Source organism: Lissotriton vulgaris, chromosome 2_1 (assembly GCF_964263255.1).
Source record: "Lissotriton vulgaris chromosome 2_1, aLisVul1.2, whole genome shotgun sequence".
Lineage (NCBI taxonomy): Eukaryota > Metazoa > Chordata > Amphibia > Caudata > Salamandridae > Lissotriton > Lissotriton vulgaris.
This window is the reverse complement of record NC_141687.1, coordinates 1,755,326,902-1,755,348,399: the sequence shown is the minus strand read 5'-3', so window position 1 is coordinate 1,755,348,399 and position 21,498 is coordinate 1,755,326,902. Positions and strand designations below refer to the sequence as shown.

Sequence of the window (21,498 nt, the reverse complement as noted above, 5' to 3'; positions counted from 1 at the left end):
AACACTCAAAGTCCACCACACACATAATTAACACCACACACATAAGACCACACACCCATCATACACACACATACACCACACACACATACCACACACACACACACACCACACACACCATGTACACACCACACACACATACACCACACACACACCATACACACATACCACACACACACACACCACACACACACCACTCTCTCACCACCACACACTCATCACCACTCACCACAACACACTCCCTACCACACACCCACCCCCACAGACTCACCCCCACAGACTCACCCCCACAGACTCACCACTACAAGCACAACCACACACACACAACAACACAACACCAGCCGTCAGTGCACGCTTTCACCAGGGCCAAACACCACCAGCCATCAATGCACTCTTTCACCAAGCACAAACAACATCAGGCGTACAACACCAGGCAGCCGTCAGTGCACTCTTTTACAAGGCGCACTCACCAGCAGCCGCCAGTGCACGCTTTCACCAAACACACACTATCAGCCATCTGTGCACACTTTTACCAAGCACACACCCACCCACCAGCCGTCAGTGCACCCTTCCACCAGGCACACACACCTCCCGCCGCCAGTGCACTCTTCCACCAAACACACACCACCAGCCATCAGTGCACGCATCAATTGTTAACGCATCCACAATTAACTATTGTAGCAATCGCAGTATGGTACACTTTACTTTTAAACATATTGATCTAAAGCACAGCATGTCACCATTGCTACAATTACAATCCAACCCACATAATTCCACTACACACCACATGCACAATGCCATTAGCTCAAACTCAAATAAATCCGAGCCCGATTGCATTTCTAATGCTTGTTTTCCTTATGGGCAATCGGGAAGGCAACCAACATTTCCCTGGTAGTTGGGAAGGAGCCTAAAATGATAAGGCACCACACGGCCTAGAGTTGCGCATTGCAAGTTATAGAAGATTTCACAGTGGAAGTGGAAGAAATTCTTATTGGCGGAAGAAATACACGCCAATGCTAACCCCAAGAGCAACCAACTCCAATATTATTGAATTCTATAAGGGAAAGGGCAAGTCAAATAGTGCTGAATCAAATGTCAAAAATCCCTGTGCTACTAATTTACATATTGAGGAGGAGGCAATGCCCTTGGAACCTATCATTTTGACTGCCACTCGGACACTCCTTTAACTTAGTGGCCCACCATTGGAAGTGGTGCAATCTAATCATATATCCTGTCCATCCCTTTCTTGTCCAGCTACTTGTGATACCCCATCAAACAAAGTTAAGAGACTCATAGACCGGCCAGCAACTGGCATGGACATTAATATTGGCAAAAATGTTTGTCTGGATGACAATGTAGAAAACTTGAGGTATGAATTTAATATCATTAGAGATGATGTTCTTTCTTTAAAATACAAGAGTGATGAATCTTATAGCATTTAACAATAGACTAATGGAGAACCTCTTAGCTAGCGAGTCTCGCAAACACCGGGTGTGTGCAAATAACCAGCTTAAAGTGGTAAATGGTGTCCGCTGCACTCCACAGTAGTTGTAGTAGTAGAAATAGTAATCAATAAAGTTTAACCCTTCAGTGTGCTCAGGGTGAACCCCTTCTGTCCAAGAGGGGCAGTGGCACAATGTGGGAGGAAGGACCTTACAGGCGTGAGGTGAGAAACCTGAGCAATCCTCTGTGCTAAATATATGCAAATTAAACACGAATGTTCGAATGTTCAACGTTTTAATCACTTTGTGATTTTAAGGAATGTTATTCATACTTCTGAATTACCGGTATTCCTTTAGGTAAAGGTGATTCAAGTTTAACCATTGCAGAATAGTTCCATAATCAAAGGGTTAATTAAATACATCGTGGGTGTGATTATAACAACATGTGTCAATATCCCCGATGCATTTCGAGCTAAGAAGCTCTTATTCAGGGGGTCAACGTAGTCTGAAGAGAAAAGGAGGAAATGTTCGAAATTACTGATCAGGACACGAGTGGTATGGGAGAAAAGTGATCAAGATCACAGAGTATTATAGAGAACTATTCTGCAATGGTTAAACTTGAATCAACTTTACCTAAAGGAATACCGTTAATTCAGAAGTATGAATAACATTCCTTAAAATCACAAAGAATAAAACTTTGAACATTCGAACATTCGTGTTTAATTTGCATATATTTAGCACAGAGGAGTGCTCAGGTTTCTCACCTTACGCCTGTAAGGTCCTTCCTCCCACAAATAACCAGCTTAAACATATCCCTAGTCCAGTGTGTCCGGTGCCTTATAACAGGGAGGTTACAATATTGGGAACAATCCACCACCTTTTATTCCCATGGCCTCCAAATTCACTGTTGCAATTTCCAACTCTGGAAGACTTGGGGATGTCCCTGTGGTAAAGAGCACCTGCATAGATAACCTCAAAGGATCATAATAATGATAGAGCACTTTTTATACACCCTTCAGAGTCAGGATGTGGTCTTGTTCCATCTTGCTATAATAGGGCTCATCCTGAGACTTTTTCTGGGGCGGGCCATGGTGGTTTCTCACCCAAGGCTGACCACCTAGACCCACCTCATTGCACACCCTACATGGTGATTCTAGTTCCTGTGCCCCCACTCAAGTCAAATGGAAGAGAAGGATTTTCTCAGTTAAAGAACAAGCTAACACAGTGGCTCTCTAGGAGGGCTGGTGCTGATGTTAGCATTCATACACAAGTTAATATGGTATGAAGGGTGGGCTGGTTAGTCAAGATACTAAATCTTTCCATGATGATTGTATTGTGGTGAATTTTAACAATAGCTGGGTTGCTGGAAGAATCTTAAACTCTTTTCAGGGGACAGAAGGACCTCTTCAAGCATTGGGTGTCAGCTCTTTGAAAAAAATAAAATAAAAACAGGTCTTGCATCTTAGGCAAACATCTCCAGGCCCAATCCCCCCAACCCCCCAGGGTTTTCGAGGTTCCCCTGAGACACACTTTGGGTGACACAGGTAGCTTGCCTTCCTCCTCACCTCCTCTCACAGATTTGAGGTTTTATGTTCTCTCAAGGGGGTGGATTGACTACCCCCTATTGAGTGTGATTTGATTTTGCCAAGAAAGGTGGGGAAGTTGATAATTTTTCTGTAGTGCCCGATTCCAACAACCAGTTAACTTCCTCTCATGGAGCATAGCAGGGTTTGAGGAGAAGGCTAGGGATCCGAACTGGATCATATCATATATTGGCTCTCCAGGAAACCTAGTCTGTAAATAGCTTACCTTTTTTGGGTGGCTTACTTCATTTTTTCCACCCAGCTATTCCATCTTTTTTGGGGCTAGTCAAGGTGGGGTTTTGCACCTTCATATCTTTGACCCTTAACTGTGTTATGGCTGAGGTGGAGACAAATTGTCCACACATAGAGATGGTGTTACTTATTTTTCTAGCTAAATCAACTTTATTGATTTTGAGCGTATATAATTCTAATGGACACATTTCTCGTTCTGAAGGCATTTCCTCCCTGGGCATGGTTATAGAGAAATATAACACCTTTTCCTTGGTCCCTGGCCTAAGCTCCACCTCTTACATTTCGAATATGGTTCTGGGCCTTGTTCAAAACTTATCCCATTTGTCAAGATTTCCTTTCTGGAGAATTGGCTCATTTTCACCACTCACCCAATGGAATCAGGCAAATGTATTAATTCAGTCCCTGAATCTGGTGATACCCTGGTAGCTCCTACCTATGTTGGAGAAGGGTTGGAATCAATTGTGGATTACATCCTGATTTCCTCGCCCCTCTCTAGCTCTTTAATTGATTACTGGACTAAAGGGTCCGGCTGGAGCGATCATAATCCTCTAGTTCTAGTTTTAAAATGTCAGTGCCAGAGACCACCCCTACCGGCTCTTCCCACGAAACAACTGGTTCTTTCAGCCCAAGGTACATGTCTGCAATGGACCAAAGTGATACCAGAAGAGTTTTGTGGCAATCTGTTTAGACAGAGGTGTCTTGAACTGGGATCTAGTCTCAATCCCAATTTAGCCACAACTGGCGATTGGAGGCCTTTTCTATATTATATGCTGCTGCCCTCTCCGTATCTAGCTGGGGCAATACTATTTCCAGAGGAGCATGTTGGTTTAATAAAGCTCACAGTGAAGGCCCTCAAACGTTCTCCTAGGAACAGGGAAGAGATTAAACACTTACATGCCACTTATAAGAAGGTTACAAAGGAGAGAAAAGTCCCTTAAAGATGATGTCTGGCAACAGGTTTTGAGAGCCAGTGACCTTATAATGATAGTTCTACTTTTTGGACTGCCCTAAACCACCCTTTTCTAGTTGCTGAGGCTGCTCCAACTTTGTATTAAGTGATAGCTGAAGGTAAGTGGCATGAACATTTATCTCTAATGTATTCATTTGAGGCTGGGACAGAGTCTGGAATTCAAAATACTAGTAAAAAGGTAAAGGGTAACACCAGCCTTTCCTTCTCGCCCACATTAGTTGCGTGCACCATTAGGCACTTAACCTTTAACAAGGCTCCTGGCCCTGGCGGTGTCCGGCAGACCTTATCAGGAGCGATGTAGTCATCTGGGCACCACTTTTGCCAAACATATTAAATGCTACTGTGTCCGCTCATGGTCCCATTCCATCAGTGTACCTATCTTTAAACAAGCATTTACCATGCAATGGTTTTGCCTTTGTTAAAGTTAGAGCTATTGGCATTGCTCTTGACATTTTTTTATTTATGTTTTTTTTAACATAAATAAATGGCATTGTCATTTACAATAGCAGGGCAGGGCACAGGGAAGGGGGGAGAGGAGAGACGAAGGAGAGCTGCGGGCTCAGGGAAGGGGGGGCGAGGAGAGACGAAGGAGAGCTGCGGGCTCTTGTTGTAATGCTTGCATAGATGAGTTGGTGGATGCATGCATGGGTGCATGCATGGATGGGTGTATGGATGGGTGTATGGATAGATGGATGGGTGGATGGATAGATGCATATATACAGCCAATCCCTCAACAATTTATGCAATCCACCAACCCATCCAACCAACAACCCATCCATGCATCCACCCATACATCCATGCATCATGCATACATCCATCCATCATGCATCCATCCACCCACTGTGTCCCACTCCGACCCCTCTAAATATAACTCATTTTTTTCTGTATAAAGAGATGACTGTATTCACTAGTATATGCAGTAGTGTGTGGTGGACTTAGTTTGAGTGTTTGTTTCCTGCACACTCACACACTGCCCCTACACATTCACACACTGCTCACCCTGCACACTCACACAATGTGCACCCTGCACACTCACACACTGCAGTCACTGTCACTCTGCAGTCACTGTCACTCTGCAGTCACTGTCACTCTGCAGTCAGTCTGCACTCACTGTCACTCTGCACTCACTCTGCACTCACTGTCACTCTGCACTCACTCTGCACTCACTGTCACTCTGCACTCTCACTCTCGCACTCACTCTGCACTCACTGTCGCTCTCGCACTCACTCTGCACTCACTGTCGCTCTCGCACTCACGCTGCACTCACTGTCGCTCTCGCACTCACGCTGCACTCACTGTCGCTCTCGCACTCACTCTGCACTCACTGTTGCTCTCGCACTCACTCTGCACTCAGTCTGCACTCGCACTCACTCTGCACTCGCACTCACTCTGCACTCAGTCTGCACTCGCACTCACTCCTCACTCACTCTGCACTCACTGTCACTCTGCACTCACTGTCACTCTGCACTCACTCACTCTCACTCTGCACTCACTGTCACTCTGCACTCACTGTCACTCGCACTCACTGTCACTCGCACTCACTCGCACTCACTGTCACTCTCGCACTCTCTGCACTCACTGTCACTGTCGCACTCACTGTCACTGTCGCACTCACTCTGCACTCACTGTTGCTCTCGCACTCACTCTGCACTCAGTCTGCACTCACACTCACTCGCACTCACTGTCACTCGGACTCACTTGCACTCACTGTCACTCTCGCACTCTCTGCACTCACTGTCAATGTCGCACTCACTGTCACTGTCGCACTCACTCTGCACTCACTGTTGCTCTCGCACTCACTCTGCACTCAGTCTGCACTCGCACTCACTCTGCACTCGCACTCACTCTGCACTCAGTCTGCACTCGCACTCACTCCTCACTCAGTCTGCACTCACACTCACTCTGCACTCAGTCTGCACTCACTGTCACTCGCACTCACTGTCACTCGCACTCACTGTCACTCTGCACTCACTGTCACTCTGCACTCACTGTCACTCTGCACTCACTCTCACTCTGCACTCACTCTCACTCTGCACTCACCGTCACTCTGCACTCACCATCACTCTGCACTCACTGTCACTCTGCACTCACTGTCACTCTGCACTCACTGTCACAAAGACGTTGCTCGGGGCATTTGTTGACAAAGCAAAGCAGTTCCATAAAGTGTCAAACAGGTATGGATGGAGCAGGTTTGCTTTCCCATGTATGTCTGTATTTGAGGTGAGTTGCATCAAAAAGATGCATCACCTTATCAAAGAGGAACTCCAATAGCCCCCAGCACCTCCCTTTGCCAGGAGGATGTGAACTCCTACACAGAAGCAGGGCAGAGTCCTCCATGCTGGGCCCTTGGCCCAGGATAGAAGGAGACGCATTCTATGGAGAATGACAATGTGCTAAATGGGGACCCTGCCCCAGACCTGACAAACAACACCTACATCTGACCTCGGGAATTTGTCCTCGGGCCCCAGAGAATAGATCCGACCCTGTCTGAAGCCTTAGGCCGGTCAGCAGGTCGAAAGCAGCAGGGCCGTCATCCCATGCGGATGTCAACAGTGGAAGTGCGCAGTTTTTCTGTCGACCTAAACTTCTACCGCGTGTCCCCTCCACTCCAAAATCTAGGGGGGGGAGGGGATAAATCCCTTACGCTTCCTGTTCCCATCAACGAAGATAGTCAGAGCAGTCACAACAGACACACATGGACATGGTCATACACGAGCAGTCACCGAGCAGGAGCTCACACAGACGTGTAGGCGCACACAAACCGGCGGTGTCACCAGCAGCATTGAAGTTTGACAACTCGTCTGGACATCATTTAACAATAGTATTAGACAGGGGGCTTCTTGCAGACAGTCACCGGGCCTCTAGAAGAACCACCAATAGGTCCCCGACAGACGTTCGTAGTCTTTACGGTCTATGGGGGCGGACATTTCCAGTGTCCTGCGGATCCTGCTTTGGAGGTGTTTATGGGATGGGGAAAGAGACAAACACCCCCACCCCCACCCCCCGCCTTTTTTTTTTTGTTCAGTCTTGGTACACGCACTCTTCCTGCGGCCTGGGTTTGCCCTAGTGGCCTCCAAGTTGTGAGCACGAGGCGCAAATATGAGTGTATCCAGACCATTCAATCCTTGGCCTCTATTTAGAAACAAGAACCTCCCACCGCGCCCTTCCCCCCCCCAACACACTTCTTCGGGCAAGAAAGTCGTGCCATTTCCAGGGAATTCCAAGGTTAGGAGACAGAGACGACTGCTGACATAACACCGTGCCAGCCCCTCCGCCTCACCTCCTCCTGCTCTTCCTCTTTTTACCTCACCGGATCGTGCCCGCAAGAACCTTATCTGTTTTGGGAGTCGCTGGGCCTCAACCCTCCGCGCTGCCAGATGTTCCTCAATGCCACTCCGACGATAATGAACTCCAGCACACCTGACCCAGCGCAGGGCTACTGGACGGTGACGCGTCCGCATCAATTATCCCTCATTAGAATCCATGATGCGTGGCCTTTGTACTCAAATCAACCTCGGCAGCAGAAAGGCTACGACCATACAATACCGCCTCGGCCGACAGCCGATTATTACAGCAGCGGGGAATAACACACGGAGTAAGGCCCCCAGAGCCCGTCAGAAGAGATAATAACGAGGCGTACTCAAGTACCACCCACAGACGGGTCATAATTACACACAGATCACCCAAGAAAACGCCATCTGTGCAGCGCGCATGCAGCACGCGCGCTCTCCAAAGGGGGTGTTTTCTCCGTGTCCGCGTCTATTTTGCAGTCCTTTTCATACTGCGGTGACAGCGCAGATCACTCCGGGAGCTGGACACCAGTCAAGCCAAGCAGCGCTGGGGTCAGGGTAGTGAGGGCACCGAGCCGAGACGTCCCCATATCGCACGGCGAAAGGGGGAGGAGAGGCGAAGAGGAGACCACGGGTGCCGTCAATCCCGGCCGAGATTCGGGGGCGTTCCCGAGAACAGGCTTTCGGCTGACGTCGCCAAAAACCAAAAATTCTCAGGAACGCCCCCGAATCTGGTCCGAGATTGATGGACAGAGCCCTCTCCCAATGGCTAGCCTCCATTTATGGAGCTAGCCAATGGGAGGAGGGGGCGTATACCCAACCCCACACACACATATCATAAGGTTTTTTGGCGCATGCGCACTACGTGCGCTTCGCCAGTCAAAACCTAAAAAGGGAGATCAAGAAGATCCAAGATCTTATAGTCCCATGTTTCTGATCGATACTACTGTCAAGGATTTAGGTCAGGCGGTTTTGGAAAGGTAGTCTTTGATGGCCGTGGAGAATAACATCATCTCCGACTCACAGTACGGGTTCAGGCCTGGCCGGAGCACTATTGATCAGAGTTTGAATCTGCATTTACTAATTCAGAAGTACATGGTGGCCAAAAAGGATACTCTTTTGTTCGGTTTTATGAACCTAATGTCAACGTTTAATGGGTGATTTGCTTGAAGCTTTGGTAAATGTTGTTGTTTTTAGGTGTTAATCCAGCTTTGGTACACTTTTCGGGGAACACATGGGGATGTCCGTATTGTTTAGATTCGGGGAGGACTGCTCATGACCGCTTCACTATAACCTGAGGTGTCAGGCAGGGGTGCATGTTTCCCCCCATTTTATTCACCATCTATAGTAATGGTTTAGAGGAGGTGTTGTTGGGCAAACAATGTGACGCCCCTCATGCAGTTACCTGCCCACTACCAGCTCTCTTATATGCAGATGATTCCGTCCTTATGTCAAGGACGGCTTTAGGGCTTCAACTGCTACTCGATTCTTTTGCCGACTTTATGACTAGTTTAGACTTCCTAAATAATAACACAAAATCTTTTGTCTTGGTTACTGGTGTTAAGCCTGCCAAATTGAAAGCCCATGTTTGCAATAATTTAAAGATCATCCAAAACCATACTTATAACTATCTGGTCTTTCTCCTTGATAATATGTACACCTGGGGCCCTTTACTCTTTTCGAAAAGACTTATGTTAGCACTTTCTTGTAGGTCATTATGGATTTTAGTGCAAGTGTGGCGAGGAAACTGGTAAAGGCTCTGCTTCACATCTAATTGTGTATCTGTCACATGCTATGGTTGTAACATTTGGGGGCACCGGGATTGCAATACTATTCAGGTTGAAGACAGCAAGTTTGCTAGGTGCCTACTGGCTGTCCCGCAAAGCACCTCAACCTATGCTACCCATGAGGAATTAGGACTCAAATATATTTCGGACACTATCAACCTTATGCCATTGCTATGGTGGATCTCCTCTGGCACAAGAGCGAACCAATCCATCTGGGGCTTCCTTTCCCTGGATAATATGTGAGCGAATCCTTGGCTGAGTTGTATTAAAACTGAATTTATAGCTTTGTGCTGCCCAAGCTAGTTTACTTTTCCTGAAAGAATTGTGAAAGTGAATTATACTTGGGTCAAACAGTATCTCTTAACTCGTATTACAGATAACAGGGAAGGAATAAATTGCAGAAACCTGCAGTTCTTGCCCATTGTCCGACTAAAACTGTACCCTCAATTGAGCTGTATTTGATGTGGGTAAATAATGTGTATAACTGCCAGCTTTTAAGGCTGTGTGGACCTGAACCGAAGGGTAATTGCACGCTTTACAAATTTCCCTAACACAACTCATCCCAATAAAAGTACTCCCATTTGTTCGCAACGTATTAGATAAGCGCAGTGAGTGGGCCGGATCTGTCTACTCCATCACAGCCTCTAATATAATTTTTATTGGGATGAGTTCAGATCCACCCAGCGTCTTCCACTGAAGCTGATATACAACTTCCTGTTGCCAAGAAATTACCATTTCTGGGCGCGCAGAGATAATATTTACATGTATTTTCATACACAAAGAGTGCTGATAAAAATAGCCTTTGTTCACTGCACGTTGGTGACATTTCTTCTCTGAATAGTTGAGGGCCTTGAGAATTACTTAACCAACATTTCATTTTCGCCTTCAATTTGGATACAAGCGGTAGTAGATGGTTTACCCCAGCTGTGCCTGTAAGAAATATCGACGTAGTCCCTTGCTACTTTCATACAGTTCGCGGAGGTTTTCCCATGCAAATGCGACTGACACATCTACGGGTGCTGGTTTCTGTGCTCCAATCCTCTAGTGTCTCCTGCTCTTACTCTGTCCTGATGATAGCCCTATTCTAAGTAATTGTGTTAAAGGGTCAAAACGCCGACAATAACGCATGTTGACTGATTTTAGCATTCTGATTGGGGCTTTTTAATACTCATAGGATGAGTGCCATTTAAAACAACATATCATCCCCATCAGTCACATGTATACATTTTTGCGTATAGCACAAGCACACTTTTTTGTCACATTACTCAGTCTCACTACACCATTACTTTGTAGGAGCACTTTGTCCTGCGATAAATGTAAATAATGTGTTATATTGTTATGAACCGTTTTTGCATTATATGAATGTAATTGGCAAAGCAAATGCACTTATCACATAACTAAGGAACTTGCAGAAAAGTTTCTTTACAATACTATTGCTCTGGAAGTCTGAGGTTACACTTCCCCCTTAAGGACCTCCTTTTTGATAGTAATAAAAGATTGCACAAAATTTCGAACAATGGGATTATTGTGAATTAAAGACTAGATAAAAATCTAAATAAACTTTTTTGTCAAATGGGGGTGCGCAGCTCATAAAGTCCAATAGTCAAATATTGATGTAAAAATAATTTCTTTATTCCAAATTTTTAAAAATCATCAAACTAAGACACTCCAGCCAACGCATTTCATTCCCAGGCTGGGAACTTCATCAGGGCAATGAAACAATGACAACTTGAATGTACCCTCTCACAATGGCAAATGTTAGCGATCTGTACTATCAAGTAGGGTGGATTCTTCCAAGGTCAATGTACGTCCTTATGTATGCCTTATAGGCCGCTTTTTTGTTGAAATAATTTTTATGTACGTCGGTCCAGTGTAATGCACTGGAGTCCAACCGAAAGAAAGCAAGTATGCACTCTTAAACCTTTGTTTTCTTTTTGATAATTTCTAGTTTTTTGCGGTTCGTGTATTGCACTGGGGACAAGTACAACAATCGCAGGTCTGATAACTCCTTCCAAACAAGATCTGAACTTTGAATGTGTGATTCTCCCTCTTGGTGTGCAAATGAAGAGGGAGAATCAACAAAACAACGGCCTTTAAGGCATACATAAGGATGCATATTGACCTTGGGAGAATCCACCCTTCTTGATAGTACGGAACAATAACAATTGCCATTGTGAGAGGGTACATTCAAGTTGTCATTCTTTCATTGCCCTGATAAAGTTCCCAGCATGGGAATGAAACATGTTGGCTGGTGTGTCTTAGTTTGATGATTTTTACAAATTTGGAATAAAAAAATTATTTTTACATCAATATTTGACTATTGGACTTTATGAGCTGCACACCCTCATTTGACAAAAAGGTCATTCTTTGATCTGGAGCGCAGTGGTGTCACGCAACGCCTGGCATTGGGGTTGGCTGCACAGCTAATTCACTTCTTGAAACTGGTGTGAGGTGCCGTTGTACACTGGACAATAAATCTAAATAAACTGTTTAGAAAATAATCTCCCTGAACTGAGAGGAGGCTGCATTATTGAATCACAGAACCCCTGATAGGAATGCAGACTTTAAATCTAACTCAAATCTTCACACAGCTTTTAAAATGTTTGTAATCCAAGTAAAGGAATATTTGGTGACAGAGTAGAAGGAGGTGGTGAAATCGACTTAATAGGTGGGCCTACTGACCCTAATCAGCAATCAGTAGTTGGATGCATGACTGCATAGATTACAGCTGCAGGTAAACAATGGTAACCAATTTTGTTTCTTTTTTTTAGATCAAATGAGGGAAACATTACAAAGACATCTAGACCTTTCCATGGAGAGGCTGAAAGTTATCCCATCGGATGTTTTGCAAGACACCAACATCGGCAGCCTTAAATTGGATCGTAACAAACTGAAAAATATTAGTGGAATTTCCAATCTCCTTTACCTGAAGATACTAACTTTATCCAAAAATGAGCTTTCCGAATTCCCAATGGAAATTAGGACCCTAGTACATCTTGAGAAGCTGGAACTGAACCAGAACAAAATCCAGCTTGTCCCAGAAGGGGTGTTTCACTTCCTACCCTGTCTTACATTTCTCAAACTTAGCAACAATAGAATAGCTGCTCTTCCTAAAGACTTAGCAACTTGTCAGAGTCTCCAATACCTCAACCTATCACACAACTGGATCAGGACTTTCCCAGATGTCATCCTTGAGTTGAGGAGATTGGATGAACTCTATGTTGAGAACAATAAACTGAGGAAACTTCCTGTGCAGCTTTTCCTGAATCTACCACTGAAGAAGTTCAAGGCGACTTCCAACAGGCTAAGAGAACCACCAGAGGAAGTATGCATTGGGGGTCTCAAGCAGATCAGGAACTATTTCATGCAGCTTCAGAACGGCAAGGCGGAAGAGGACAAGAGAGTGAAGACAATGTTCTTAGGGGCAACCATGGCTGGAAAATCAACTTTATGTAGAAGCCTTAGCCAGGGAAGAGTTGTGTCTGTGTCCAGAGAAGATCGAACGGTCGGGATTGAGATCAGCAAGTTTCAGATACAGGACTTCATGTTTCTCTTTTGGGACTTTGCTGGCCAGATGGAATACTATCTGACACACCATGTCTTTATCACCCCCCAGGCACTTGTGCTTCTAGCCATCAATCTGCAAAGGTACTTTCTATCCTAAATTACCTTGATTGATTGTGTAACCAAGATTTTCATTCTTGATACTGTCTCACAAAAGTATGGCTAAAAACATTTATGCACATGCTGAAATATCATCTATAAATCCACTCTCCATCACTGCATTCCTTACATCAAGAGGAAGGCTTATTAAACCAGTGGTTGATTTACTACTTTGTCTATGTAACAACGTGCTACTCATTCACCATGATAATGTGCTGAATCTGAGAATACCATAACAGCATATGAATATGCCCGGAGCTTAGGTGATCTTCTTGGTTAGAGTATACTTACCTATTTCAGAGGATTTATATTAAGAATATGATATGTTGTAAGAGATATAGGAGCTCATTTAGAGTTTGGTGGAAAGGGTGCTCTGCCACAAACATGGTGGAGTACCATGTCTGGCAAACTTCAGGTTCTCCTACTCTATTTGGCTGTCCTGTTTCTGCCGGCAGAGCCTCTGCTGGTTCTGCCAGTGGAAACTTTTGACCAAACAGCCCTACAGCCGTTGGACCATTGATCGAAGTACCTCAAATTATCTTCCCCTATTTAGGGCAGACCTTGTGGCATACTTTTTCCTGTTTGGACCATCAGTAAACTGTAAAACAAATGAATAACCACACATTTTAGGAGAACATTCCCAACCTGCTGGGAACGTTTATACTTTGTTTTTTAAAAGCGAACTCCTACTTTGGGAGTTTGTTTTTCAAAAACAAAAACATTTCCTATGCAGGTGCACCGAACATTGGTACCCATAGAGCAAAGTGTCAGTGTCTTCAGACGAGCTGCCATGGTGTTACTCTACAGAGGACTCAGAGATATTCTCCAGGCAGCTAGAGATCTCTAAATCTGACGTGCTGTAGTCTGCCTGAGCAGCAGAGTACATCCCTCTGCTACCCTAGCAGAACAACATACAACATATCTAATGCTAAATAAGCCCTTTAGTTTGTAGCACAGAGTATTGTAGTGAACAGATTATAGTTTCCCGGGAACACCATACAAACCTACTTTTTCCAGAGCCAGCATGTGGTATGTGCTGAATCAAAGATGAGGCAAAAGACAGTAACACTCTCTATGACAAATTGTCCGCTATGAAGGTACGGACTATGTTAATAAGCCAGATTCATTTTTATAAGAGATACACAACCACTATGTTTTTCTTGAACAATAGAAGTTGAGTCAGTGTCTTAATAAATTATCTTCCATTTAATACAGAGAGGGGATAGCTTGTTGCTTTTTATCACACGATTGTGAAGTGTAATAATAACAGGGCAAATGTTTTTGAGTGTTTGTGAATCAATGTTTTGCAGAGTATGTCAGAGTATCTACCATAGTTAACAGCATGTTTGTTGAAGTGTTACAAAATGTTAGGTGCAGAGTTATTACTTCAGCTAAAGGGAGGAATTGAGACTTAACTCAATAAAATAACCATACTTTTATTTAACAGAAAATAAGTGATTAACAGATTGATTTTAAGTTATCCAAAAAAAGTGTGAAGCAAAGAACTAACAATATAAAGAAAATGGTAAAATATGTATTGCAACCAAAGAAATTACTCATCCGATAGGAAAAATCTATTTCTGAACAGCTAGAAGATGCCAACACAATATGCTATAAATTGTACTGGCATGTGGTAGCTAAGGAAGTTTTAATCAGACATTTAAGCAGAGGGCCTACTGCAACATGGGAGCATTAGCTTCAGTAAGAAATACAAATCATATTAGATAGCAACATTTGTCTAAGTCATATTATAATGTTAGAAGTTCCAACTATTGAATTATTAAGGATACTTAGTGTAAAATGGGGTCAAGTGCTTAGCCTCGATGGTATCCTGGAAAAAAAGATTACAATAACTTGGAACAGTAGACACAGATTATTTGCTCCTATATGTGTCATGTGTGCAACCATAACGCATATCCTTGATGCTGGTTGAGAGCTTCAGTTATTCTGATATGAGCAAGGAAAGATACTCCTTAGAGCCTGTCACCCCCATTGTATTTGTTGCTATATCTACAAATTTGTTTCACAAAATATATATTGTCACTAGAAAAATAATATCTTCAGCATGCCACAAGCAGCATTCAATAAGGAACAGGCAATGCTCCAGCAATATATACTTGCAATGCAAAAAAAGAATACATCGTGTTGCTTGCTTTTTAATATTGTCTATGCTGACATACTTGCTGCCTGACCATTGTGGGACAGACTGAATAAGCATACTATTCCGAATGGCCAGTTCATAATTAGCATGCTGTACTTCAATACTTGTGGGTCTGAGTTAGGCCTAACACATGGCAGGATTGATATATATATGATTCAAAGTCCTATAATTATTATTATTAGGGGCATTTGTAAAGCGCCTGGTGTACGCCTACAGGCGTGTCCCCGCGCTATAAAAGTGGGGTAAGCAGTTAACAGCAAGCGCAACCGGCTACCGTCTGAATAGGTAGGTCTTAAGTTTCCTTCTGAACACGGATTCTGATGACTCCAGGCGTATCTCAGACGGAAGGTCATTCCAGTGCTTCGGTGCCAGGAATGTGAACGACCTTCCCCCCATACGCGCTTTCCTAATTCTAGGAATTTTCAGGAGGCCTGTACAGGAGGAGCGCAGAGTCCTAGTGGGCTCATACCTGGTCACCAGACTTTGAAGCGGGGCAGGGGCTTTGCCACCCAGAATCCGGTGACACGTGGCAAGGGCTTTGAATTCCACCCTACTCCTCACAGGCAGCCAGTGCAGAGCCTGAAGTGCTGCCCTAGAGGGAGATCTTCTTGGGAGCCTCAAGATAAGGCGAGCGGCAGCATTTTGCAGTACCTATAGGCGATTGAGAGCCTTTCCCGTGGCCCCCAGATACAGCAAATTGCCGTAATCTAGGCGTGAGGTGACTAAGGCATGCACCAGCGTCCGACGAGCGGAAGTGGGCAGGAAATCCAAGACCTTTCTCAGAGTTCTTAGGACTCCAAAGCATGTCCCCACCACACGACCAATCTGGGATTCAAAGGCAAGGTTGGTATCTAGCCACATCCCAAGATTCCTGGCTTCCTGGCAGGGAACTGGTGTTTCTCCGAGGCAGGATGGCCACCACGCCGACGTCCACACAGACGGACATCCCCCCATAAGGGATAGGGGATGATGCATTTTAGCTTCTCTTTCGTTCAACGTACTTGCAGAGAATCTCCTAAGGATGAGTTAATGATGTCCAAAATGTGGAAATGTTTAATCCCCCTCCATGATATATGTAAATGATTATATTGGTACGGATAGGACATTCATAGTGATGCAAAGCCTGCTTCATCTATGGGATATATGCAGTGCAAATGAGATCACAGGCAGCTATATCCAAATTATAGTCTTTATTTTGTGGTTCATAAAACGTTGAAGTCTCAAGTTTTGTCCTTTTTAAGCTTCATATAAATAAGTACACCCTGCCTACAATTACTTCAATTCCTAGCCATTAAATGGTCTGCGTTCATGTGTTAGTAATGAAACCTACTAGGCAAACGTGGCTATGCAGAATTGCCCTAATTGTGATAACTTGGGGTATATGCATCATTGTAGGTAATTGTGATTCCATAATTGAGATTATTAAGGAATCACCATTATGGAATCGCAATTGCCATTTGTATGTAGGTTTAGCTAAAATATTAGCAATTCCTACAAATTCCTTAATTGGAATTGCAAATTACAATTCGCAATTAAGGAATAGCTTCCCATTAATTCCTATGGACCTTAAGGCCCGTAGGAATGAATGGGAATTGCATTCACAATTTGCGAGTACAAATAGGTACTCGCAAATTGCGCATGCAATTTCAAGGGTGCCAAAAGGCCACCCTGATGCATCCCTGAAGTTTGAATGTGATCACATGTTGCGCACATACATGCCCCAAGGGCATGTGTGTGTGCAACATGGCACTTTGAAAAATTCACTTTTGTGCATTTTTCAAAGTTTTCGGAAATTACCATCAACTTTAAATTGATGAAAATTTGCTATCCCAAATTGCGAAATCGAAATTTTAAAGTGCATCATGCATTGCATTTAGGGAGGCGCAATTTGCGATTTGTTGAATGCATTCACAATTTAGGTAATCGCAAAATTTGCAATGACCTAAATTGCGAGATTGCATTTAGGTTGATGCATCCCAAGTGCAAAAATACCAGTCGCAAAGGGCCAGATTCTGCAAATCTGCCCCTTTGTGAACAGTATTTATAATGATGCATGTGCCCCTTGGATTCCAAAGTTAGATCTTGAGGTTTGTTCTTGGAATCCAACTGGGCATGTCCATGTATTGTTTGTTTAGGTGATTTCATTTTTTAATTCCTTTAGAAGCAAAATTGTGCTAAATTCCAGTGGAGAGCATATTTTTGTCACAGGTGTACAGGTGAAAGAGACAGAGGACATTTTTTGCCTGAATAGGTTTATCCACTATGATAACTGGCCTTGCTTTTAAGAGGTCAGAGATATGAAGGTGGTAGCTAAAACCTTCAGAAAATGCAACATCCCTGCTTGTGGAGCTTCATAGGACTGAAATCGCACATAATGTGGTAGTGTGTGGTGAGGCTTAAAATAGAATAAAAGTACAGGGAGGTAGTTTCTGGGCTCTGACAATGGAGTCGACCCACAAGAATGAACTGTGGGATCACTGGTTTGAAACAGCAAATAATGTGACATTTCGATCAATAGGATGATTTTGAGTTTTGCTTTCAAAATTTGTATTCAACTTTGTATTGTATTGTATTGTATGTTGTTCTTATATAGCGCAACTGTCACCCTGCGGGTATCCTGGCGCTTTGGAAGAGAAAACTAGTCAGATGGAATTAACAGATTAGAAAGCTGGATGATAAACGCCAGGATTTCAGACTTTGGCAAATAGCCACGTCTTTAGGCTTTTCCTGAAGCCTATCAAGGAATCGGCTTGCCTAATGTTCTGGGGCAGCTCATTCCATAGTCGGGACGCTACTGTACAGAAGGCTCTGCCTCCCATCCAGGAACGTCTGACTTTGGTGGTGGCTGCCAGGCTTAGACTGGAGGAGCGCAGAGACCGAGTGGGCTTATATCATGTGAGTCTTTCCTGCAATGGAAGAGGACCCATGCTATGTAGCACTCTATAAACAATACATAAGGATTTGAATGTGACTCTGTCTCTTATTGGCAACCAGGGTAGATCTCTCAACGCCATTGTGGAAGAAGAGCCATGAGGTCTGTTGAGTGCTAACTTGGCCGCGAACGACTGAACTCTCTGGAGCCTCTGCAAGATGTATAATGGGGCACCCAGGTATAACGAGTTACAGTAATCGAGTCTAGCCAAGATTACACTCCTTACCACCAGAGGTCGGGTCTCTTCAGGCAAAAGAGGGAGAATCTGTCTGAGTGCTTTTAGCAGACCAAAATAGACACTAATTGTTTTATTAGTTTGCGATACCAGTTGGAGGTTTTCGTCAAACAATACTCCAAGGTTCTGCACGGTCTTAACTGGGATGCAGGGGTCGGCTCCTGACGAGAGCCTGATCTAGCAAGGTAGTTGCTGACTCAATTTGGCCAGCGAGCAGTAGACTACCTCCGTTTTCACCTCGTTGCATTGGAGGGAATTTGCATTAAGCCAGCCAGAGACCTTTCGCATGCATCGCTGGAGAGTATCCATGGTCACCGCATGCTTCCCTTCCAGGGAGAACACCAACTGGGTGTCATCAGGATAGTTGATTAAATCGATCCCGTAGGATTTTATAATGGGGATCAGGGGCTGCAGATATATATTAAAAAGGATTGGGCTGATCGACGAGCCCTGTGGCACTCCATGGTGAACCTGGGATTTAGGGGAGCCAAAGTCACTACCTGTTGTCTGCCCAGCAGGTAGGATTGTAGCTATTTCTGGGCCTTACCTTTCACGCCGAGATTCTCTAACCTCCTAGCAAAACTGCATGGCTAACCATGTCGAATGCGGCCGACATATCCAGCAGTACTAGTACTGATGAATTGCCGCTGTCGGCTCGCATTCTCAAGGTGTCCAACATGGTTGCCAATGCAGTTTCTGTCCTATGGCCTGGACGGAATCCAAACTGGTCCTTATCCAGTATGCAGTTATCTTCTAGATAGCTTGACAGAGACCTACTGACCGCCTTTTCCAAAATTTTTATGGGATAGGGCAGAAGAGATATGGGCCTAAAGTGGCCCGGGATTGTTGGATGGATCCAGCGAGGGCTTCTTTAGTAGGGGGGTTACCACTGCCTGTTTCCATGTCTCAGGTACTACTCTTTCCTCCAGGGATTGGCAGCAGATCAAATGCAGCCAGGGGAAGAGTTCCGGGCCATGGTCCTTCCAGATCCTATGGGGAAGCGGATCTAGCGGGGACCCTGAGGATATGCCAAGCGCCAAGCTGGTAAAGAGCTACTCTGTAAGAGATGGAAAGCTCTCTATAGATGGTACTACCCGTGGTTCCTCCTCAACCGTCTGAGGTGATAAATCGTGGCTGCTAGCCTTACCCTGGGCAAGTCCCCCCACAATTTCAGCAATCTTTTCTTCAAAGAAGACGGCGATTTTGTCGCACAGTTTTTGAGTTGCAACCACCTCATTGCTCATGCAGGCCGGGTTAGACAGGTATCTTATGATGTTAAAGAGCGTTTTGGTGCTATTAGGTGATTGGAATATGGTAGTGGCATAGAAGAGCGCCTTTGTTTTAGCAATAGCCCCTTTATATATAGCCTGCTCTATCTTTAGCAACCGCTTATCAAACTCTAAATAGAGTCTTCGCCACTTCCTTTCTGCCTGTCTGCACCGATTGCGCAGGGTTTTCAGCTCCTCGCTAAACCAAGGGTCTGAGTGTTTCCTTCTTTTCTTTATATTTTTCAGAGGAGCAATCTTATCCAGGGTGTCTATGATATGATTGCAGTAGACCTGATAGTTCTGGTCCACAGCCTTTGTGCAGGATATATGTCCGCCACCACACTGGCTGGGGAAAATCAGCTGTATTTTGTGTCCTCTGTTATGACAAAGGTGGTTTCTCTCCTAAAGTGCCAGTCTCTATCTTGGGAGGAGATACTTTAAGTGTGAGGGTGTAGGTCTTTTTTGTGAACTCTGTCAACTTTCATGTACAATTATGAATTTCTTCCACCTATGCGATCTCTTGAAATGCACCCCAAACACGAGTTTCATTGTCAATTCCTACATAGCCTGCCTACTTAACGTGCTTATTCTGGACACTGTTTTTTCTCTCTGAACTTGCGCCCCCTTTTCATGGCAGTGCCAACTCTGCCAGACATGATGGTGAGCCATCCACTTTAGAAAGGATGGCTGATGTGCCCCCGTCTTTGAAGGAGTTTGCACCTCACTGGAAGACTCAAGTGGCTGAGCAGAGGATCTAGCAGCAGGTCAGGTTGGCTTACTTTGCTCGAACTCAAGATTAAAAAAGGTGCCAACACAACAGGCTCTAATTGAGGTTCTTCCAGTTTCTGCTGGATCCTTCATTACCATCCTCCTTGGTTTTCCAGATCCAGGAAGGAGGCTTTATTCCCCACGAGACGTATCAATATTTTAGAAACTCTTCACAGTATTGAAATGTTATCACTTTGTGACAAGGCCACCACTGTTCCACAGGGTCATCTCTTTGATGTCACCGCTGTAAGATAATGATGCCAACCATTTCTGTGTGACAACAGCTTAATCGTTGACACATTGTCATCACTCTGTGATAATGTCCGCATTATGTGACAATGATATTATTCATCTTTTTGTGAAATGATGAAGTAAATCAATACGTGGCTTCAGTTTCATCACTGCGTGATGATGGTGTCCTCTTCATTATACATGGATGGCTCAGTAATTGATTGAAGACGTGAACAATGATTGAGGAAAAGGTGCTACAATCCATTAATGAAATGAATTGAATGACACCATTGTGAAGAATTGATATCGCTTCTGAAACAATGACCTAAGTAGTTTGAATGAGCAGTTCAGGTAAAAAAATTACCACTTCTAAAATGCTTGAGGTGGAAAGAAATGAATGTATGTCATCTAAGAAAAAAAGAGCAAAAGCCTTGCTTCATATTTATGGAAATGATTTGATGGGAATTAAAAACATGGTTAGTCATTTTGTATATCAGAAGGTATCTTTATGAACATAGTATCTGGATTCCCGAAATTTGTTGTATTTAAGAATGGCCTGTCTAATGGAGGAGCTTGCTCAAAGAGGTCCCTTTCTTTTTCCAGATATCAGACGGACGATGAGGATGTTTTTAATGATCTTGTTGGGTTCTGGATCAACAACCTACTCATGCGAGTGCCAGATGCAGTGGTCTTGCCCTTGGGAACTCACAAAGATTGCTGCATGGTTGGAGAAGTGGAGGCAAAGAAACACCAAATTGAGGGAAAGATTGCAGACATGTTGCAACAAAGGAAGACTACTCTTAATCACTTTATTCACAACATGGATGACAAGAAAGAGTCAGAGCTGTACTCGGACCAGTTGCAGAGACTTAAAGAAATGGCGGACTGCAGCCTACGCGTATGTATTCAAAGACACATA

The 21,498-nt window shown here is 44.3% G+C and overlaps 1 protein-coding gene across 1 annotated transcript in view; it reads left to right on the top strand.

The window, feature by feature from the left end:
• LOC147733239 (malignant fibrous histiocytoma-amplified sequence 1 homolog) overlaps positions 1-21,498 on the top strand; it is a 196,805-nt gene that overhangs the window by 46,432 nt on the left and 128,875 nt on the right. Inside the window, exons 2-3 of the mRNA XM_086957801.1 lie at positions 12,093-12,969; positions 21,183-21,477. Coding sequence (XP_086813927.1) covers positions 12,093-12,969; positions 21,183-21,477 — 1,172 coding nt within the window. The remainder of the gene's footprint in view (positions 1-12,092; positions 12,970-21,182; positions 21,478-21,498) is intronic.